Consider the following 22,703-nt stretch of genomic DNA (forward strand, 5'->3'; position numbering starts at 1 on the left):
TGTTAGAGCTGGAGGAGTCACACTACTGATTATAAATCCACGATAATCAATACAGCATGGTGTTGGCAAAGAAACACATCGATGGAATAAAATACAGAGTCTAGAAGTAAACTCTCACAAATGCAGCCAACTGATTTTTGACAAAAATTGTAAGTCCCTGACAACGGAAAAAGGATAATCACTTCAAGAGTCACCTGAAAGTGGACATCCAAATGAAAAGATTTGAACCTTAATGTAACCTTCATACCTTACAGACATGGATTCAAAATAGATCATAGATGTAAATGTAAAACATAAAACTATAAAACTTTTAGAAGAAACCACAGGAGGAAAACTTCACAAGCCGGGCTTAGGCTATGCGGCCTCCGCATCAACTACCACTGCCTTAAATACCTTCCTCACTTCCTCCCTAACTTGTTTTATCCTCTTTGAACCCTCCATCCAAGCCAGAATGCGGACTATCTACATATTCACATCTGAAATATGTCTACTAAATACTGAGCTCTTAAAAATATTTCTAGGTGGGGCCCCTGGGGAGTTCAGTGGTAGAGCCTGTGCCTCGGGCTCAGGGCGTGACCCTGGGTCGGGGGGGGGGGGGGGGGGGTCCAGTCCCGTGTCCGGCTCCCCGCAGGGAGCCTGCTGCTCCCTCTGCCCGTGTCTCTCTCTGCCTGCCTGTGTCTCTCATGAATAAATAAATACAATCTTAAAAAAAATTTTTTTCTGGATGAATAAATGGACGGATGGATGAACTAACTGAACCTTATTAAGGAGATGGTGGGGCTCTGTTGACAGCCTTGAAGTCATTCTCAACTTCTGAAGACTCTTCAACGATGTGCTCAGCTCAGCTATAAACTGATACTCAAAAAACAAAACAAAACAAAAACAAAACTGATTCTCAAAGAGGCACAGAAGACTCCTATGCTTTGAAAACCCAAGCCCAGAAAGATCAAGTGATTGAAAGTCTCACAATAAGTCACTGCGTGAGTCAGGCTACAGGAGGTAACACCTCAAATGAAACTCTTTTCCTTATTTGCAAGAGGGCTCACTCATTTCTTTTTCTTTTTTTTTTTTTTTTAAGATTTATTTATGATAGTCACACAGAGAGAGAGAGAGGCAGAGGCACAGGCAGAGAGAGAAGCAGGCTCCATGCACCGGGAGCCCGACGTGGGATTCGATTCCGAGCCTCCAGGGCCAAAGGCAGGCGCTAAACCGCTGCGCCACCCAGAGGGCGGGGTCCCGGCGCCCGGCAGCCCTCCCCCTCCCATCCCGCTTCCGGAGGCCGCGCAGCCGCACCTGCCGCACGAGCCCCCGTACACCCCCGCCGGCCCCGCCCCATCCAGGCCCCGCCCCCCTGACGCCCTCCGGCGCCGGCCCGACGCGGCCTGCAGCGCGCCCCCTGGAGGTCACGCCTGTCGTGTACCGCCGCCGCCGCCGCCTCCTCTCGAGGCGCCCCGCACGTGCTCCCGCACGGGCTGAGTGGAGGCAGAGGGAGGGCTCGGCCCGGCTCCGCAGGAAGAGCGGGGCGAGCGGGGACGCCTCTCGGGACGGCCAGGAGCACGCGCGGACGGCTCAGGCCCCGGCCGCCCCTCGGTGTCTCCTTTTGACGCCCCATCTTGGGCACTTTTCTCTTAGCGGTTTATAAAGACTTGATTAAATACAGTATTCTGAGCAACCATGTGCCTAGCTAAAATTGCAATACTATTAAAAGTAGAATATTGAAGGGCAATCGGGATCTCTGCACTGAATCCGCAGCACCCAAGCACGGGGCGCTCAGTGTGTCACAGAATCAAGTAAAACCAGGGCACGTCTCACGACTGTGCATGGTCTCGGGGTCAGATGGAAGCTTAGCACATTCTATGAGTGAAAAAAAATTAAGCCTTCAAAAAACAGAACTAGGTTCGACCCCAGAACTGACCCACCTTCTGTGTGCCACACACAGAGAGGCCTAAGAATATTGGGAGAGCATGGTCCATACAGATGCATAAGCTGGTTTAAAGAGATATCCTGGGGTCCCGGGATCGAGTCCCGCGTCGGGCTCCCTGTGTCTCCAGGATCACGCCCTGGGTCAAGAGGTCCTACAAGGGTAGACAGAATTCAATAATAGACCAGGCTTTGGCATAGATCGTGCCTTTTATTTTGTTCTTTTATTTTTTAAGATTTTATTTATTTATTCATGAGAGACAGAGAGGCAGAGACATAGGCAGAGGGAGAAGCAGGCTCCCTGCGGGGAGGCCGGTGTGGGATTCGATCCCAAGACCCGGGATCAGACCTGAGCCAGGCGTCCCTGTATGGAGTTTGAAATTATAATAAATTTAAGATACTGGGGTTAGCAATAAAGTGTAACACTATTTGAAGTTTCTTGTGTCTCTTTAAGCAACAATTACAAATAAGACTATCATTAAAAAGAAACAAAGACTGTCATAAATTACCTCACATTTGTAAGGAGAATAGGTTTGCTTAACAAATGGAATTATACTCAATACTTACCATAATAACATTTGAGTCTTTTTTTTTTTTCATTTGAGTTTTTCTTGAACAACTGTTAACCCAACTGTTTTGCTTTGTATTACAAAGCAGAAGTGGTTATCCCTTAATTATACAACAAAAGGACAGTCTTTTTGCTCTAGGAAAATAAACACCGGGATCCCTGGGTGGCGCAGTGGTTTAGCGCTTGCCTTTGGCCCAGGGCGTGATCCTGGAGACCCGGGATCGAATCCCACGTCGGGCTCCGGGTACATGGAGCCTGCTTCTCCCTCTGCCTGTGTCTCTGCCTCTCTCTCTCTCTCTCTCTCTGTGTGTGTGACTATCAGAAATAAATAAAAATTTAAAAAAAAAAAATAAACACCATTGAGCTCTGTGAAGTTCACCAGGTATGTTCAAATCTAGTGCTACTTTTCAAAATGGAATATTAACTTTTAAAAAGTCAGCACTAGGGACAGAGTACAATTTCCAAGATGGAATATTTCCTGAAAAAGCATTTTTTAGCCTTTCGTTAAATAGTACTTTTTGGAGCTTTCTTCCAAATACTTCCAAGCCACCCTAAAACGCCTTAGTAATAAAACATTTATAAAGCAAGCCATTATCCAAAAAAGGGAAAGAAATGTTCTGGAAGGCCCAACCCTTAAGGGCCCAGTGTGAGAGCAGCCACCTACATCAGCCATTGCCCTTTCTTCCCAGAGGAAGACAATGAGATAGTAATAGACACCACTCTGATTACATACAATTTATTCATTTATAGGTCATCAGATAATAGTAACACTAAGTGCCAGGCCATATACTTCACACTTAGAATTCAGAGATCAGTGAAATAGTCCAGGATCATCCTAAAATCTAGTGGGTCAAGACTGCAGCAAAGCCATGGCAAAGAATGTTTTGGTGTCCTCACAGAGAAATAGGAGAACAAGGGAGTGACCAGTTTTTCCAGAGGGCAGGGACCCTCTCCTGAAGGTGGCTCCTGGGCTGAATTGAAAGATGAATAGTTGTGTTTGGTGGGAGAGCGCGCAAAGGGGCATTCAGGAAGCACATTCTGGAGACAGGGAGCAATCAAGCACCATACCAGAAGGGAGAAATAGCTTGGTCTATTCAGAAAACTATAAGCTATGCAGTGTGACTGGATTGGCCTTGAATGCCAAGCTTGTGTTTGGCATGTATCATGGACAATGATATGTGGGGGCTAGCTTGTATTGGCTTGCAAGTGCAGGTTGTTAAATTTTCAGTAATTTTGTGAACTGGCTTTTATCATGATTTGGGTCACATATGAACAAGAGTATATAAAAGGTACATGTGCAATTTAAAGAATATTTTTAAGGTAAACCTTTATGCAATCAACCATCCAAGAAAGAGAACACTGTCAGCATCCCATCAGCTCTGTGTAGCATTCCTCAATCACATTTCCCTATCTCCCCACAGAAGAAATCATTATTCTAACTTTCAGGACAAAAACACACTTGCTTTTCTTAATAATCTTATTTCATATGAATAAATCCTTAAGACAAGTTTCAAATGCTTTGAACTTTATATAAATATATTCATGCTTTACTCCAGAGTGTTCGTGATGTTCACCTACTTTCTTTTCTTTTTTTTTAAAGATTTTATTTCAGAGAGGGAGGGAGAGGGAGAGAGCATGAGCACATGCAAGTAGAGGGAGGGGCAGAGGGAGCAGGATAAGCAGACTCCCCCTCCTGTACAGGGAGCCCACTGCAGGGCTCAATCCCAGGACCCTGAGATCATGGCCTGAAACTAAGTCAGACACTTAACTGACTGAACCACCCAATGATATTCCTCTACTTTCTGATTAGCTATTTCCTTCATTTTTACCACTGTACCGAATTCTATTCCTCAAATATATATGAATATATAATGGTAGAATTAAATTAATATTTGTTTTCCATTTTTTGCTATTATAGTGCTGCTAGGAGCATTCTTGTACATACTTCCTAAAGAACGTGTTCAGTAGTTTTCCCGAGACATTGTATCAGGGCTCTGGAAGGAAAAATTATATCTTGAGATGAGTTTTTTTATTTTTTTTTATTTTTATTTTTTTTAATTTTTGATAGTCACAGAGAGAGAGAGAGCGAGGCAGAGACATAGGCAGAGGGAGAAGCAGGCTCCATGAACCGGGAGCCCAACGTGGGATTCGATCCCGGGTCTCCAGGATCGCGCCCTGGGCCAAAGGCAGGCGCTAAACCGCTGCGCCACCCAGGGATCCCTATATGAGTTTTTTTAAAAGGCCATTTACAAAGGTGTGAGAAAACCACAAGAGATACTGCAGCACCCCAAAACTAATAAGAGCAATGCTCTGTCGCTACCCCTAAGCTGAAGGGGTGAGGGAAGGAAAGGATTATCAGAACCTGAAGAGAGGAGGCACCTGGCTGTGTCGGGTAGAAGAGCGTGTGACTCTTGATCTCAGGGTTGTGAGTTGGAGCCTGACATTGGATGCAAAGATTATTTAAATAAATAAAACTAAAAAAAAAAAAAAAAGGGATCCCTGGGTGGCGCAGCGGTTTGGCGCCTGCCTTTGGCCCAGGGCGCGATCCTGGAGACCTGGGATCGAATCCCATGTCGGGCTCCCGGTGCATGGAGCCTGCTTCTCCCTCTGCCTGTGTCTCTGACTCTCTCTCTCTCTCTCTATCATAAATAAATAAATAAATAGAAAAAAAAATTAAAAAAAAAAAACAAACAAACCAGAGGAGAGAGTAGAGAACAGGTCCCACTCAAGGGACCTAACCAGCTCTAGATGATCATATAAAAAGGTACATGTGGGAATAAAATACCCAACTTCATCTTCTTTTCTCCCTGAAATCTGTAGGTTTCCCACTGTCACAGCCCCTTACTGGACATAAAGCTGAGTCAAGGGTCAAGAGTAAATCTGGAAAACAAATGGAAGATAACCAGCAAAGGAGTTTATTTAAGAGTGCAATTGTTGGGTTGTTAAATGTACACATCTTCAAACATACTGAAGAGCAAACTGTTTTCTAAAGTGATTGTTTTCAAAGTTGAGTTCACATTGTTCCATATCATCACCAAAATTTAATAACTTTGGATTTTTTTCATTTTTATGAATCTGGTAGGGATGTAATGATACCTCTTTGTGGTTTTATTTTTCGTTTCCCCATGACTAATATAGCTGAGAATGTTTTCATGTTTCCCAGCAGTCTGGATTTCTTTTTACGTAAAGTGACACTTAAAGTCATTTGTCCAAATTTCTACTGGCTATTTGTCTTTTTCTTACTAATATATAGGAGTCATTTATATCTTCTAGGTTATACATTCTGGATACTAGTTTTGGGCAAGTTACTTATGTCACAAATATGTTCTCCCAGGTGGTTCCCTGTATTTTCACCTTTTGAGTAGGTAAGATCATAGATGCTTGTTCTTTGTAGTTTTGCTGTACTTCCTAAAAATACCCCAAAGCAAAATCATAATACAAAGTATGTGAGTTGGGGCAAGCCTGTTGGGACCCCTCTCACTTCTGAGAGCTTTCTCTGTATCCTCACTTAATAAAACTCTATTGGTTTACTCACCAAAAATAACAGTAACAAAAACAAAAGTAGATGAGTTGGATATATTAGATAAAACAGAAAAGAATATGGAGAGAATTCTGGGCAAAGAGGATCAAAGAGAAAGAATCAGAAGTAGGAAAAGAGCAGAAAAGTAAGGAAACCATTTTTACTGGTTAAAAGATCAATTAAACACATCCACTTTTATTTTAAATTATTATTAAACATTACTAAATAACATTCAATTAAATGAATCATCTAAATGAAAATAATTTCCCATTTACTCTAAAGTTGAAAACGCAATAAAAATAAACCTGAGGCAAGACAGGAACAACTAAATATGATGCTGTTAACTTTTCAATGCATTAAATCAGTACTTCACTGAACTTGATTTTGTAGACTTTAGATACACAAATCACACAAGACCCACAGCTCTACAACTCTGAATTCACCATAGCATATGATAATATTAGGCCTAAGACTGGGCATGCTAATAAATATTAAACCTAATTTTAAACAATCTAGGAATTTCAAGTCAAGTTACCACTTTGGCCAAAGGCTGTGTAAGATCCTAATTTAACCTATTCCTAAAATACTATGTCTTCATAAATTTAGGTAATGAGCTATAAAATATGAAAAGTAGGAAAAGAAAAAACAAAAATATAAGAGACGAAAAATTCAGTTCCTTAAAGGAGTAAAAGAAAATGGCTTCCATCTTCATGTTTCCATTAAATAATTGTTTTTTGAAAAAAAAATTGTATTAATAGCACAAAAGTATTTGGAGTAACTATTGAAGCTACTGTCTTCTTTCATAAATATTAATAAAAATATGATAGAAATATAAGTAAAATAAATGAGATATTCTCAAGAAATGAAATACCACCATTTTAAAGACCTACAAAGAAATTTAATTGCTTTGAATCTTAGACTAAATATTTTTTAAAGTGAACCATGTGCTTACTCATAAACTAAAGGAATTCTAAGTAAAAAAAAAAAAATCAAATGGATAATCCTATTTTAAACAATTCTTTTAACACAGAAAATAATACTCTGATACTATTTTCCTGAAGGTAACAAGACCTTCATCCTTGTTCTGCCAAGCTAATATTCTTCATAGAACTTATGATAAATTTTAATTATGAATGCTCATGAGATATCTGAAGATACTAGGAGCTAAAATATGAATATACAAAGTCGTAGAAGTTACTGAAACAAATATACTGGTCCAGTACCAATAAAGTGGCTCAGTGCTAAAAAATTCTTTTTTTTTTAAAAAGATTTTTAAAAATTTATTTGACACAGAAAAAGAGAGATAGAGTGCAAGCATGAGCAGGAGGAGGGGCAGAAGGAGAGAAAGAAAATTCTCAAGCAGACTTCCCACTGAGCACAAAGCTCCATGCAGGGCTTGATCTCAGAACCCCTTATGAATCAGATGCTTAACCTTACCCCACTAAGCCACCCAGGTGGCTCAGTACTGAAAAATTCTTATGCTAAACTAGGTTTGTGTGAACCTGAGAGCTCTTATAAATATATTTTTAAAAATATGTTTTTATATTCACTATAAAACATGATAAAGAAACAAATCACTTTCTGATTCCATTCCTAATTTCTCATTTTAAAATTATCTCTAACAGGACCAATTTCTGATTGATATATAATAGAAGTGAAATTCTCACGGTTATCCCAAAGGTGTTTGCAGAAGTTAATTAGTACATATTCCAAATTCATATAAAGGAAATGTCATTTGGGGAGGAATTATTGCACTTGCCTTTCACTACATGAATCCATAAACTTAATGAAGAAGAAAAGATTCATTGATTATAAAATAACAAGTTTCTATCAATAAAACATTCAGTGAGAAAATGTTCAATGTTCATTTAAAAAATACATCAAGAGTGTGTCTGGAATTGTTTGGTTTTGTTTTCTTTGATGCTGAGTACTTTGTCATCAATCCCGGCCTGAAATAGAAAAGAACACACAGTTAAAATGCAGGAAGGTATTTTTAAAATGTTTTACAAATCACTGATTTTTAAAATTTTACTTGGTTCATAAGAACAAATTTCAACATCTATAAATTAGACCTAAGAATATAACAATTTTATAGCCAGCTTAGTTAAAACTCAAATTAGCCATACCTTTTTGGTTTTGTTGCAGTCTTCTGCACTCTGCCTGAGTTATCTTTAGAGGAAGAAAAAGTCAAGAAATTCCATAATGAACAACATGAAATAATTAAAATGCTGTAAAAAAAGCTAAAGCTGACTGATTAGAGATAATAAAAACTCCTTTAGTACTATATAATTCATATTGAGACACATCAAAAACTAACTTTATTGCATAATTTCTTTGTAATTTACTTATATTATTAGTATTTCTCTTAATTTATTTTTTTTTAATTTTAATTTTGAAGTTGGTCTTCAGTTGGACTACCAAAAAACAAGTTAGAGAGGCTTTCTGGCTGTGTGATTATAGTTATTTACCACTCCTTGGCAAAAGTTCTCTGAAGGACTTTTTTTTTTTTTTAAATTGAAGTATAGTTGAGATATAATGCTATATTAGTTTTAGGTGCACAACACAGAGATTCAACAAGTTCATATATTACGCTTATCCTCACCACAAATGGAGGAACCGTCTGTCACCATATAGTGCTATTATAATACTGTTGACTATATTCCTTATGCTGTACCATTTATCCCTGTGACTTACTTATTCTATAGGAATTTTGCCTTTGGTTAGATTACTCAGCTCCCTCAACCTCTGAGTTCATTCTGTGCTAAATCAAGCCCAGAATAGTCTTCCCAAATTTAAAATCTAATGGCTTCAGGTAATTCTAACCTATGCTAAGGTAACTAACATTTCCCTAAATGGCAGTGTACACAACCTATCCCTTTAACAGTACGTGCTTTAAATTTAACAACAATCTCAATTTTATTTTAATAAAACAGTCTTAGAAAATCACTTTCTTTAAAATGACTGTGAACTCTAGCTCTGAAACAAATAATATATTATAGGTTAATTAACTAAATTTAAATAAAATTGAAAAAATAAAAAAAAAAAAGACTGCAAACTCACCAGTACTTTTGGTGTTTTCTCTGGGTTGGTTAGCTAGGTTAACTTTATCCTTTCTCAGTTCCTGGATAATGCCCTTATTTAAGCATACATCCACATGCACATTGAACAGGGTAAGATCTGAAGTCTTTTGTTCTAGGTTACAAACAGGACAAACTAGAGCTTGTAAATAAGGCTGGGAGGATTCTTGCCAACTTAATGACGCAATATCTTCCAATGAAACAGTAGAGGAAGAATTCTGACAACATTTCTCAATATTAAATGGTTTACTTGGAAGACTAGCACATTCCTCTTTGCTGTGCTTATCACTTAAAGCATCTACACTTTCTGCTTTAGCTGGGTTATCTTCAGTCTCTGGTAGCTCTATAAAATTGATTTCTGAATTCCTCTGATGGGTTTCATAATCCTGTTTCTCACTCTGTGAGAAAGAAGGATATACATTTTCTTTCTTGTTAACTTCTGTAGAGGAAGCATGTGAATGTGAGAACATGTTAGAGGTTCCACTGATTGAAGGTCCATCAAGACATGCATCTACATGTTTATTAAAGGCTTCTAGACTGATGCTTTTTTGCTCTCTAAAGCAAATGGGACAAGTAAATATCTGAGAGTTATTTGAATTCTCTGATGTTTCGAGATTCTCGTTCATCTTCTTCTTTAAAACTTGAAATGAATGTGATGTCTGTAAACTTTGCTTATCCACAGCTTCACATTTAAATGTGTCTTGGTGGCTCCATTTCCTTTCTGATCGCTTTTTATCAAAGAAACTCTTCTTATGAGACATTTCTAAAGATTTTAGAAACTGATCTTTGTCAGTATTCTCTAGTATACACCTAGGGGCTGACTGAGATTGGTTTCCAGCCTGTAAGAAGCCAATGATGCTCCTTTGTTGGTGTCTCTTGTCTTCTTCATTGGGAAAACTAGATAATCGTACACCTAAAAAATCAACCACAATTAATTTTGTAACAAAGCCAATTCACTCATAATCCATAAAAATATTTTGCATAATACTGTTATGACATATATACAAAAGTATGTTTAGCGAAAAATAAGCAATACTGCGTATTTTCTGAATTAAAGTATGCTTTTTCAAAATAAGTACTTTGCATGAAACTTACTCTCCTTTATCAAACTGGATATCACTAAATAGTATCTGTTGGGAGTTGGCATGATTATATGTCTTTCAACTAATATCTGACATAAGATACCATTAAATACCAACTAATTGGAGTCAACTTCACACACTCTAGCTCTTTTTTCCCAGTAGGCTTTGTTTTTTAGAGCAATTTTAGGTTTACAGCAAAAGTGAGCAAAAAAGTACAGAGGTCCTACATATCCTCTGCCCACACCATGCAAAGCCTCCTCCAATCAACATCCTGCACCAGAGGGGTATGTTTGTTACAAACGATGAATCTGTGTTGACACAACATTAACACTCAAAGTCCATAGTTTACATTAGGGTTATTCATGGTGTTGTACATCCTATGGACTTTGACATGTGCTTAATGATATGTAGCCACCATTATAGCATCATACAGAATAGCTTCACAGTTCTAAAAATTCTCTGTGCTACACCTATTCATCCCTTCTCCATCCCCTATCTTTGACATCCACTCATCTTTTCACTATCTCCACAGTTTTGTCTTTCCCAGAATGTCATAGGGTTTGAACCACACAGTATTTAACCTTTCAAATTGGCTTCTTTCACTTAATAACATACATTTAAGTTTCCTCCATGTGTTTTCATGGCTTGATAGCTTATTTCTTTTACACACTGAAAGATATTCCATTTTCTGTCCCAATTTCCATTCACCTACTACTGAAGGACATTTTGGTTGTTTCCCAATTTTGGCAGTTATGAATGAAGCTATTATAAACATCTGCTATTTAGCTCTTTTAATCAACATACTTTATTCAACCAATTACAAGCGTGTGCTATGTTTCATATATGAAAGTATAGCTAACGATTCAGTCTTAGCAGTAAAGTTGGCATCTGGAATGCTTATCCATGTACATCCTCTCACCCAGTTCACTTTAAGAAGTTGGTTTGTTTATCTGTTTCCATTGTGGCTGTAGGTATGGTTTTGTATTGTGACAATCCCATGTCTGTAATTCTGAAATTTAAAAAGCTCTGAAAATCATAAGCAATAAATATAAGATGACTGAATTGATATGAGGCTATTTAGAGTCTTTCCAACTTAGTGTGAATATTCTCTTGTTTTGCTACAAAAGTATTAGTGTGAGGGACACCTGGGTGGCTCAGTGGTTGAGCGTCTACATTCAGCTCAGGGTGTGATCCCAGGATCTGGGATAAAGTCCCATATTGGGCTCCCTGCATGGAGCCTGCTTCTCCCTCTGCCTGGTTCTCTGCCTCTCTCTCTCTGTCTCTCTGTGTCTCTCATGAATAAATAAATAAAAATCTTAAAAAAAAAAAAAGAAAATCTGAAAAGTTTTAAATTTTGAAACATACGTGGTCCCAAGAATTTCAGTAAGTGGCAAGGAAAAGAATAACTGCAGTTGGTTCTTATGGGAATTAAATTAATGAGCATGGTTTCACATACATCAGGTTCTAAGAATTAAGAAAAATGGAAGTATAGGTACAACCTCCTAAATATGTTTAAGAAATAAAATGAAGGACAGAATACTTCCCAAGTTGATTTCTTTGGGAAAGTCTAGCAGATTTAAGAAAAAAAAACAAGAAAAGTCATACCCATAAGTCTTAATCTCAAGGGATGTGGAAAATCAGCATCAATTTCTGTTCTTAGCAACTCTTTAGCAATAGCAAATATTTCTTCTGTAGTAGAAACAACAGATGAAACTGTAGATGCACGAGTTTTTACCTCAAAATTTACATTCTTCAGTTTAATGGTAACAGTTCTACCCTGTAACAAACAGAATACGTAATATACAGTTTTCTAACTTCTAGAAAATAGTTATTTTGTAGTTTAGAAAAAAATCAGAAAGATATCTTATATACATATACTATAGAAGTATAATCATTTATAAAACATGGTAATGAAATCTATCCAAAAGAATTGAGATATATAAGTAATTTAAAAATTCCATTTTAGCCAATAATTATTACTCCCCTACTCAAATGAGTTTTTATAAAAGAAATTTTTATATAAATGGCAACATGAAGTGATCATTTTTCTTTTTACTAAGTCTCTTTTAGAATTCAGTACCTAAAAAGAGAGGGAAAAAAAGCTTCTTAAAGAGGTCTCCATTGAAAGGGTCTTGCAGATAGCTCACGCTTACTGTGTGCCAACTATACGCCAAATACTATGCTAACCCACTTACATGTAAGAACTCCCTTTACAGTTACTGTTTAATGGATACAGAATTTAAGTTTGGAATAATGAAAAAGCTCTGGAGATTCACAGTGGTGATGGTTGCACCATATGCACATAATTGTAACTTAAAAATGGTTAAAATAAAAAATATTTTACTACCTTCTGGAAGTTCTGAGAGTGGGCTGACTTACTGACTCACTTCCAAAGAACAGAATACGGAAAGATAAAAATAGTGACTTCACAGTTCAGAAGCCTAGGAAACACCAACTTAGGTGACAAAGGTTAGTATCATTTGTGATAACTTGTAGTTACCATACACCTTGATAGAATGTAATGAGGACACTTCACCTCTGGTATTTTTTCTAAAAATCCTTAACCCTGGTCTAATCATAAGAAAAACATCAGCCAAACCTAGATGGAAAGACACCCTGCAGGATACCTGGTTAATACTCCTTAAGACATCAAGATCATGAAAAACAAGGAAATACTGACAAACTGTTAAAGATTAAAGGGGATTAGGAGACATGACAACTAAATGCAATGTGGTTCCCTGGACTGAACCCTGCAACAGAAAGAGGGCATTAATGGAAAAACAGGTAAAATCCACATAACATCTGGAGTTTAGTCATAGCAATACGCTAAAGTCAATTTCTGAGCTTTGACAAATGTACTATGACAATATAGCTAAAATAATGTGTTAATAATGAGTGAAACTGGGTATATCAGAACTCTCTATATTATCTTTACTACATTCTGTAAATCTTAAATGATTCTAAAATTACAGGTTTATTAAAAATTTTTTTTAAATCAACTCTTTCTACGTAAGGTATAAGAGAGAAGAGTTATAAGAAATGTATGCAGAAGGGAGGTAGAAAAAAAAAGAAATATATAGATGTTCCATTCTTTGTAATAACCTTTACTGTTTTTTTTTTTAATTAATTTTTATTGGTGTTCAATTTACCAACATACAGAAAAACATCCAGTGCTCATCCCGTCAAGTGTCCACCTGAGTGCCCGTCACCCATTCCCCTCCAACACCCGCCCTCCTCCCCTTCCACCACCCCTAGTTCGTTTCCCCGAGTTAGGAGTCTTTATGTTCTGTCTCCCTTCCTGATATTTCCCAACATTTCTTCTCCCTTCCTTTATATTCCTTTTCACTATTATTCATATTCCCCAAATGAATGAGAACATACACTGTTTGTCCTTCTCCGATTGACTTATTTCACTCAGCATAATACCCTCCAGTTCCATCCACGTTGAAGCAAATGGTGGGTATTTGTCGTTTCTAATTGCTGAGTAATATTCCATTGTATACATAAACCACATCTTCTTTATCCATTCATCTTTCGATGGACACCGAGGCTCCTTCCACAGTTTGGCTATTGTGGCCATTGCTGCTAGAAACATCGGGGTGCAGGTGTCCCGACGTTTCATTGCATCTGAATCTTTGGGGTAAATCCCCAACAGTGCAATTGCTGGGTCACAGAGGCAGGTCTATTTTCAACTCTTTGAAGAACCTCCACACAGTTTTCCAGAGTGGCTGCACCAGTTCACATTCCCACCAACAGTGTAAGAGGGTTCCCTTTTCTCCGCATCCTCTCCAACATTTGTTGTTTCCTGCCTTGTTAATTTTCCCCATTCTCACTGGTGTGAGGTGGTATCTCATTGTGGTTTTGATTTGTATTTCCCTGATGGCAAGTGATGCAGAGCATTTTCTCATGTGCTTGTTGGCCATGTCCATGTCTTCCTCTGTGAGATTTCTCTTCATGTCTTTTGCCCATTTCATGATTGGATTGTTTGTTTCTTTGGTGTTGAGTTTAATAAGTTCTTTATAGATTTTGGAAACTAGCCCTTTATCTGATACGTCATTTGCAAATATCTTCTCCCATTCTGTAGGTTGTCTTTTAGTTTTGTTGACTGTATCCTTTGCTGTGCAAAAGCTTCTTATCTTGATGAAGTCCCAATAGTTCATTTTTGCTTTTGTTTCTTTTGCCTTTGTGGATGTATCTTGCAAGAAATTGCTGTGGCCAAGTTCAAAAAGGGTGTTGCCTGTGTTCTCCTCTAGGATTTTGATGGAATCTTGTCTCACATTTAGATCTCTCATCCATTTTGAGTTTATCTTTGTGTATGGTGAAAGAGAGTGGTCCAGTTTCATTCTTCTGCATGTGGATGTCCAATTTTCCCAGCACCATTTATTGAAGAGACTGTCTTTCTTCCAGTGGATAGTCTTTCCTCCTTTATTGAATATTAGATGACCGTACATTTCAGGGTCCACTTCTGGGTTCTCTATTCTGTTCCATTGATCTATGTGTCTGTTTTTGTGCCAGTACCACACTGTCTTGATGACCACAGCTTTGTAGTACAACCTGAAATCTGGCATTGTGATGCCCCCAGCTATGGTTTTCTTTTTTAAAATTCCCCTGGCTATTCGGGGTCTTTTCAGATTCCACACAAATCTTAAAATAATTTGTTCTAACTCTCTGAAGAAAGTCCATGGTATTTTGATAGGGATTGCATTAAACGTATAAATTGCCCTGGGTAACATTGACATTTTTACAATATTAATTCTGCCAATCCATGAGCATGGAATATTTTTCCATCTCTTTGTGTCTTCCTCAATTTCTTTCAGAAGTGTTCTGTAGTTTTTAGGGTATAGATCTTTTACCTCTTTGGTTAGGTTTATTCCTAGGTATTTTATGCTTTTGGGTGCAATTGTAAATGGGATTGACTCCTTAATTTCTCTCTTCAGTCTCATTGTTAGTGTATAGAAATGCCATTGATTTCTGGGCATTGATTTTGTATCCTGCCACGCTACCAAATTGCTGTATGAGTTCTAGCAATCTTGGGGTGGAGGCTTTTGGGTTTTCTATGTAGAGTACCATGTCATCGGCGAAGAGGAGAGTTTGACTTCTTCTTTGCCAATTTGAATGCCTTTAATGTCTTTTTGTTGTCTGATTGCTGAGGCGAGGACTTCCAGAACTATGTTGAACAGCAGTGGTGAGAGTGGACATCCCTGTCTTGTTCCTGATCTTAGGGGAAAGGCTCCCAGTGCTTCCCCATTGAGAATGATATTTGCTGTGGGCTTTTCGTAGATGGCTTTTAAGATGTCGAGGAAAGTTCCCTCTATCCCAACACTCTGAAGGGTTTTGATCAGGAATGGATGCTGTATTTTGTCAAACGCTTTCTCTGCATCTAATGAGAGTATCATATGGTTCTTGGTTTTTGTCTTGCTGATATGATGAATCACATTGATGGTTTTACGAGTGTTGAACCAGCCTTGTGTCCCAGGGATAAATCCTACTTGGTCATGGTGAATAATTTTCTTAATGTGTTGTTGGATCCTATTGGCTAGTATCTTGTTGAGAATTTTTGCATCCATGTTCATCAGGGATATTGGTCTGTAATTCTCCTTTTTGGTGGGGTCTTTGTCTGGTTTCGGAATTAAGGTGATGCTGGCCTCGTAGAACGAATTTGGAAGTACTCCATCTCTTTCTATCTTTCCAAACAGCTTTAGTAGAATAGGTATGATTTCTTCTTTAAACGTTTGATAGAATTCCCCTGGGAAGCCATCTGGCCCTGGAGTCTTCTGTCTTGGGAGGTTTTTGATGACTGCTTCAATTTCCTCCCTGGTTATTGGCCTGTTCAGGTTTTCTATTTCTTCCTGCTCCAGTTTTGGTAGTTTGTGGCTTTCCAGGAATGCGTCCATTTCTTCTAGATTTCCTAATTTATTGGCGTACAGCTGTTCATAATATGTTTTTAAAATCGTTTGTATTTCCTTGGTGTTGGTAGTGATCTCTCCTTTCTCATTCATGATTTTATTAATTTGGGTCTTCTCTCTCTTCTTTTTAATAAGGTTGGCTAATGGTTTATCTATCTTATTAATTCTTTCAAAGAACCAACTCCTCGTTCTGTTGATCTGTTCCACAGTTCTTTTGGTCTCGATATCATTGAGTTCTGCTCGAATTTTAATTAACTCTCTTCTTCTGCTGGTGGTGGGGTCTATTTGTTGCTTTTTCTCTAGTTCCTTTATGTGTAAGGTGAGCTTTTGAATTTGAGATCTTTCCAGTTTTTGAATGGATGCTTGTATTGCGATGTATTTCCCCCTCAGGACTGCTTTTGCTGCATCCCAAAGATTTTGAACGGTTGTATCTTCATTCTCATTAGTTTCCATGAATCTTTTTAATTCTTCCTTAATTTCCTGGTTGACCTTTTCATCTTTTAGCAGGATGGTCCTTAACCTCCACGTGTTTGTGGTCCTTCCATACTTCTTGTTGTGATTAAGTTCTAATTTCAGGGCATTATGGTCTGAGAATATACAGGGGACGATCCCAATCTTTTGGTATCGGTTCAGACCCGATTTGTGACCCAGTATGTGGTCTATTCTGGAGAAAGTTCCATGTGCACTTGAGAAGAATGCATATTCAGTTGAGTTTGGATGTAAAGTTCTGTAGATATCTGTGAAATCCATCTGGTCCAGTGTATCATTTAAAGCTCTCGTTTCTTTGGATATGTTGTGCTTAGAAGACCTATCTAGTATAGAAAGAGCTAGATTGAGGTCACCAAGTATAAGTGTATTATTATCAAAGTATTTCTTCAGTTTGGTTATTAATTGGTTTAAATATTTGGCAGCTCCCACATTCGGGGCATATATATTGAGGATTGTTAAGTCCTCTTGTTGGATAGATCCTTTGAGTATGAGATAGTGTCCCTCTTCATCTCTCACTATAGTCTTCGGGGTAAATTTTAATTTATCTGATATAAGGATGGCAACCCCTGCTTTCTTTTGAGGACCATTTGAATGGTAAATGGTTCTCCAACCTTTTATTTTCAGGTTGTAGGTGTCCTTCTGTCTAAAATGAGTCTCTTGTAGACAGCAAATAGATGGGTCCTGCTTTTTTATCCAGTCTGAAATCCTGCGCCTTTGGATGGGGTCATTAAGCCCGTTCACCTTCAGAGTTACTATTGATAGATATGAGTTTAGTGTCATCATATCTATTCAGTCCTTGTTTTTGTGGATTGTTCCACTGAACTTCTTCTTAAAGGGGAATTTTAAGAGTCCCCCTTAAAATTTCTTGCAGAGCTGGTTTGGAGGTTACATATTCTTTCAGTTGCTGCCTGTCTTGGAAGCTCTTTCTCTCTCCTTCCATTTTGAATGAAAGCCTTGCTGGATAAAGTATTCTTGGTTGCATGTTCTTTTCATTTAGGACCCTGAATATATCCTGCCAGCCCTTTCTGGCCTGCCAGGTCTCTGTGGAGAGGTCTGCTGTTACCCTAATATTCCTCCCCATAAAAGTCAGGGACTTTTTTTCTCTTGCTGCTTTAAGGATCTTCTCCTTATCTTTGGAATTTGCAAGCTTCACTATTAAATGTCGAGGTGTTGAACGGTTTTTGTTGATTTTAGGGGGGGATCTCTCTATTTCCTGGATCTGAATGCCTGTTTCCCTTCCCAGATTCGGACTGTTTTCAGCTAGGATTTGTTCAAATACATATTCTGGCCCTCTGTCCCTTTCGGCGCCCTCAGGAACCCCAATTAAACGTAGGTTTTTCTTCCTCAGGCTGTCATTTATTTCCCTTAATCTATCCTCATGGTCTTTTAATTGCTTGTCTCTTTTTTCCTCAGTTTCCCTCTTTGCCATCAACTTGTCTTCTATGTCACTCACTCGTTCTTCCACCTCGTTAAGCCTCGTCGTTAGGACTTCTAGCTTGGATTGCATCTCATTTAATTGATTTTTAATTTCTGTCTGATTGGATCTATATTCTGCAGTCCTGAAGTCTCTTGAGTCCTTTATGGTTTTTTCTAGAGCCACCAGTAGCTGTAAAATAGTGCTTCTGAATTGGCTTTCTGACATTGAATTGTAATCCATATTTTGCAACTCTGTGGGAGAGAGGGCTGTTTCTGATTCTTTTTTTTGAGGTGAGGTTTTCCTTCTAGTCATTTTGCTCAGTGAAGAGTGGCCAAAAACAAGTTGTATTGGGAAAAGGAGAAAAAGAGAGAGAAGGAAAGAAAAGAGAAAAAGAAAAAAGAGAAAGAAGAAAAAAAGGGGAAAAAGAGAAGAAAAAGAAAGAAAAAGAAAGAAAGGAGAAAAAAGAAAAAAAAAGGGGTGGGGTGGGGTAAGCAATCAGAAATCAAGAAGAAAGAAAAAAACACAAAACAAAACAAACAAAAAAAAAACACAAAAAAACCAAAAACAAAAATAAAAAAAAAAACAAAAACAAAACCAAGGGGAGTATCTTCTGATTCTGTGTACTTTAAGTCCCTTGACTTCCCTTGGAACTGGTCCGTCTCGCTGGTCTTCTGGGGGAGGGGCCTGCTGTGCTGATTCTCAGGTGTTAGCACTTGGGGGAGCTGCTCTGCCCCCTGCCTGGTGCAGGGCTCAGTGGGGGGTGTTCACCCCGTGAGGAAGCCACAGTGGGGCGGCAGCTCTGGGACCCCGGAGTCAGCTCCCGCAGTAGCTCCGGGGCTCTCCGTCTGTAGGGCCTGGGGGCTCCCGGGCGGGCAGCTGATCTGCTCAGCTCCAGGCAGGAGCGTCCTCGCTGTCCTGGGCCCTCCCGGCCTCTGCCTGTCCCGGGGGAGGCCGGATCCTGGGCTGTGTCCCGGCGCCCTGTGCTCCGGAGCCTGCGCTGTTGGATTCGCGCTCCCGCTCCGCAGCCCCCTCCGCGGAGCCGCCGCCCGAGCCCCTCCGAGCTGTTCCCGGAGCCGCGCCGCCCCCTCCACGGAGCTTCTTCCTCCGCCCGAGCCGCCGCCACCGAGCTGCTCCCGGAGCCGCGCAGCCCCCTCCGCGGAGCCGCCGCCCGAGCCCCTCCGAGCTGCTCCGGGTCCCGCCTGAGCGCTGCAGCCCTTAGGGAGCTCGGCGCATCTCCCGGGGCGCAGTTCCTCTGTTACTGTCCCAGGGAGCCCGAGGGCATCCCCGCCTTTCTGGGGATCCTGCTCCAATTCCCGGGGAGCCCCTTTCCGCCGGGAAGGTTGGTGCAGCTCCTGCTCCTCCGGGACGGGGCTCTCCTGTCCTGGGGACACTCGCCCCGGCCTCAGCCCGGCTCCTCGCGGGGCCCCTCCCCCTGGAGGCCTTTTGTTTCTTTATTCTTTTCCCCGTCTTCCTACCTTGATAGAAGCGCGAACTCTTCTCACTGTAGCGTTCCAGCTGGTCTGTCTTTAAATCTCAGGCCGAATTCGTAGATTTTCAGGATGATTGGATGGTTTTCTAGGTAATTTGTTGAGGACAGGTGACTTGGAGACCCTACTCTGCCGCCATCTTGCCCCTCCCCCCCTTTACTGGTTTTTTAATTTTTTTGTAATAACTTTTGAATACCTTTGTATCACACTTTGTAGTAACTCCACCTATGGTTTCAGAATTTGGAAAAATATTAAATATGGACTGTTTTGAGTAAAGATTATAAAACAGAAATTTAAAGCCTTCCAGGTTTTGTTGTGAATGTGTTAAACAACATGAAACTAGGCCCTGAAACCAAGCGCCTATTCTAGAAAGTCATTGTCCACCAGAGAAAAACATTAAAGTATGGTAGGAAAGAAATTTATAATAAGCAAATAAAGTTCTAGAGACATCCTTAACTTTGTCTTATTCTCTAATATCAGTATAACTGATTTTGAACTTATTCAAATGTACTCCTGAAGTAGTAATAACTCTGGAGTTAGTCTGGAGCCAGCCCACCCTTGTACATTGCTTCTTCACTGAATGATCTTATCATAGGCCTCAATTATGGGTCAGAATTGAATTTGTCTCTACTGAGGATGGGAATATTCCTTTCTAATGTTTCTCAGTTTGTACTCAAATGCAAAACCTAACTCTTCCTTTATGGTCGCATTTTACTATCAAAAATTAAAAAAATCTAAAAATACCACATTAAAATAAAGTACCTTTAGTCCTTCTTTCTGCAGATCTTGAGCAAGTTCACTGCAAAGTTCCTGGCACAAGTTATACTGTTCTTCTGCTTTACTTATCTCACTGAATGTCCTAGAAAGACAAGAATGATTTTGGTGCATAGAGTAAACTGTAATTTAGGAATGATATAGTTTGTTTAAACAGCCTAGCATCAAGTTATATTTTCTGTAGTACAAAATAAAATTTTCAGATGAACTAAGATATGATTAAAAACATCTAAAAATCTACCTAAATAATTGAAGACCATTTATAGTCTAATTAGCAAAGGTATATTTGCTTTATCTATAATATTTTTTTAAGTTAATTAAAGTCTGATATACCACATCACTAAGAGGAAGGATAAAAAACATATGATCATCTCATATAAAGAGATAAAAAATCAATAAGAGAAAAGATAAAAATATATGATCATCTCAATAGATGCAGAAAAAGCATTTCACGAAGTATAACATCCAATCACGATTCAAACTCCCCACAAAGTAGGTTTAGAGGAAACATTTCTCAATATAAGAAAGGCCTTATACGAAAAACCCACAGCTACATCATACTCAATGGGGAAAAAGTGAGAGCCTTTTCCTTAAGGTCAGTAACAAGACAAGGATGTCCACTCTCACCACTTTATTCAACATAGTACTAGAAGTCCTAGTCACAGTAATTAGACAACATAAAGAAATTAAAGGCACCCATATTGGTAAGGAAGAAGTAAAACTTTCACTATATGCAAATAACACCATACCATATACAGAAAACCCAAGATTCCACCAAAAAACTACTAGAACTGATGAATGAATTCAGTAAGATTACAGGATACAAAAATCAATGTACAGAAACCCATTGAATTTCTATACACTAATTTTCCAACAGAAAGAGAAATTAAGAAAACAATCCCATTTGTAATTAAACCAAAAATAATAAAATCCCTAGGAATAAACCTAACCAAAGAGGTGAAAGACCTGTATTCTAAAAACTACACAGCATTTGTAAAAGATTTTAAGATGACGCAAACAAATGGAAAGACATTCCATTCTCACGGGCAGGAAGAACAATTTTTGATAAAATGTCTATACTACCCAAAGCAATCTACAGATTAAATGCAATCTCTATCAAAATACCAATAGCACTCTTAACTATAGGGAACAAACTGAGGGCTGCTGGAGAGAAGGTAGGTGGGGACTGGGTAACTGAATGATGGACATTTCGAAGGGCACTTGATGTAATGAGCACTGAGTATTACACGCAACTGATGAATCACTAAATAATACTCCTGAAATTAATAATACACTATATGTTAACTAACTTGAATTTACATAAAATCCAAAAAAAAAATACTAAAAGCATTTTTCACAGAACTATTACAAACAAACCTAAAGTTTGTAATGGAACCACAAAAGGCCCCAAATAGCCAGAGCAATCTACAAAAAGAAACGCAAAGCTGGAGGTATCCCAATTCCAGATTTCAAGTTACACTACAGAGCTATAGTAATCAAAACAGTATGGTAGCGGCACAAAAATAAATACAAGATCAATGCAAGAGAGGATAAAGCCCAGAAATAAACCCACAATTATATGGTCAATTAATCTTCAACAACAGAGGGAAGAATACACAATGGGAAAAAGTCTCTTCAACAAATGGTGTTGGGAAAACTGGACAGCTACATGTGAAAGAATGAAAATGGACCATCTTGTTATACCATACACAAAAATAAACTCAAAATGGGTTAAGGACCTAATATGAGACCTGAAGTCATAAAAATCCTAGAAAAGAGCACAGGCAGTAATTTCTCTGACATTGGTCATAACATCTTTCTAGATATGTCTCCCAAGGCAAGGGAAACAAAAGCAAAAATAAACTATTTGGGACTACATCAAAATAAAAAGCTTCTGCACAGCAAAGGAAACAACCAACATAACCAAAACACATCCTACAGAATGGGAGAAGATATTTGCAAATAACATGTCTGAAAAAGAGTGAGTGTTCAAAATATATAAAGAATGAGACAACTCGATACAAAATACCAAATAATCCCATTAAAAAATGAGCAGAAGACATAGACCTTTCTTCGAAGAAGACATACAGATAACCAAGACATATGAAAAGATGCTCAACATCACTCAGCAGGGAAATGTAAATCAAAACTAAGATGAGATATCACCTCACACCTATCACAATGGCTAAAATCAAAGACTCAGAAACAACAAGTGTTGGCAAGGATGTGGAGAAAAAAGGACCCTTTTGTACTGCTGGGGAGAATGCAAACTGGTGCAGCCACTCTGGAAAACAGTATGGAGGCTCCTCAAAAAATTAAAAATAGAAATGCCCTATGATACAGTAATCACACTACTGAGTATTTACCCAAAGAACTTGAAAAGGGGTATATGCACCCTGATGTTTATTGCAATAGCCAAACTATGGAAACAGCCCAAGTGTTCATTGATTGATGAATCGATAA

The 22,703-nt window shown here is 38.8% G+C and overlaps 1 protein-coding gene across 8 annotated transcripts in view; it reads right to left on the minus strand.

Annotated features, from left to right (window-relative positions):
- Window positions 1–5,387: 5,387 nt before the first annotated feature.
- The window catches only part of POLK (DNA polymerase kappa), a 73,540-nt gene continuing 56,224 nt past the window's right edge, over window positions 5,388–22,703 (minus strand). For all 8 annotated transcript variants that reach the window (XM_041751886.1, XM_041751887.1, XM_041751891.1 and 5 more), the window contains 5 exons: window positions 20,229–20,325; window positions 11,773–11,944; window positions 9,069–9,998; window positions 8,135–8,177; window positions 5,388–7,957 (listed from right to left, as the gene is read on the minus strand). In XM_041751886.1, coding sequence (XP_041607820.1) covers window positions 7,873–7,957; window positions 8,135–8,177; window positions 9,069–9,998; window positions 11,773–11,944; window positions 20,229–20,325 — 1,327 coding nt within the window. In that variant the 3' untranslated portion in view covers window positions 5,388–7,872. The remainder of the gene's footprint in view (window positions 7,958–8,134; window positions 8,178–9,068; window positions 9,999–11,772; window positions 11,945–20,228; window positions 20,326–22,703) is intronic.

This window comes from Vulpes lagopus, chromosome 4, assembly GCF_018345385.1.
Source record: "Vulpes lagopus strain Blue_001 chromosome 4, ASM1834538v1, whole genome shotgun sequence".
Taxonomy (NCBI): domain Eukaryota; kingdom Metazoa; phylum Chordata; class Mammalia; order Carnivora; family Canidae; genus Vulpes; species Vulpes lagopus.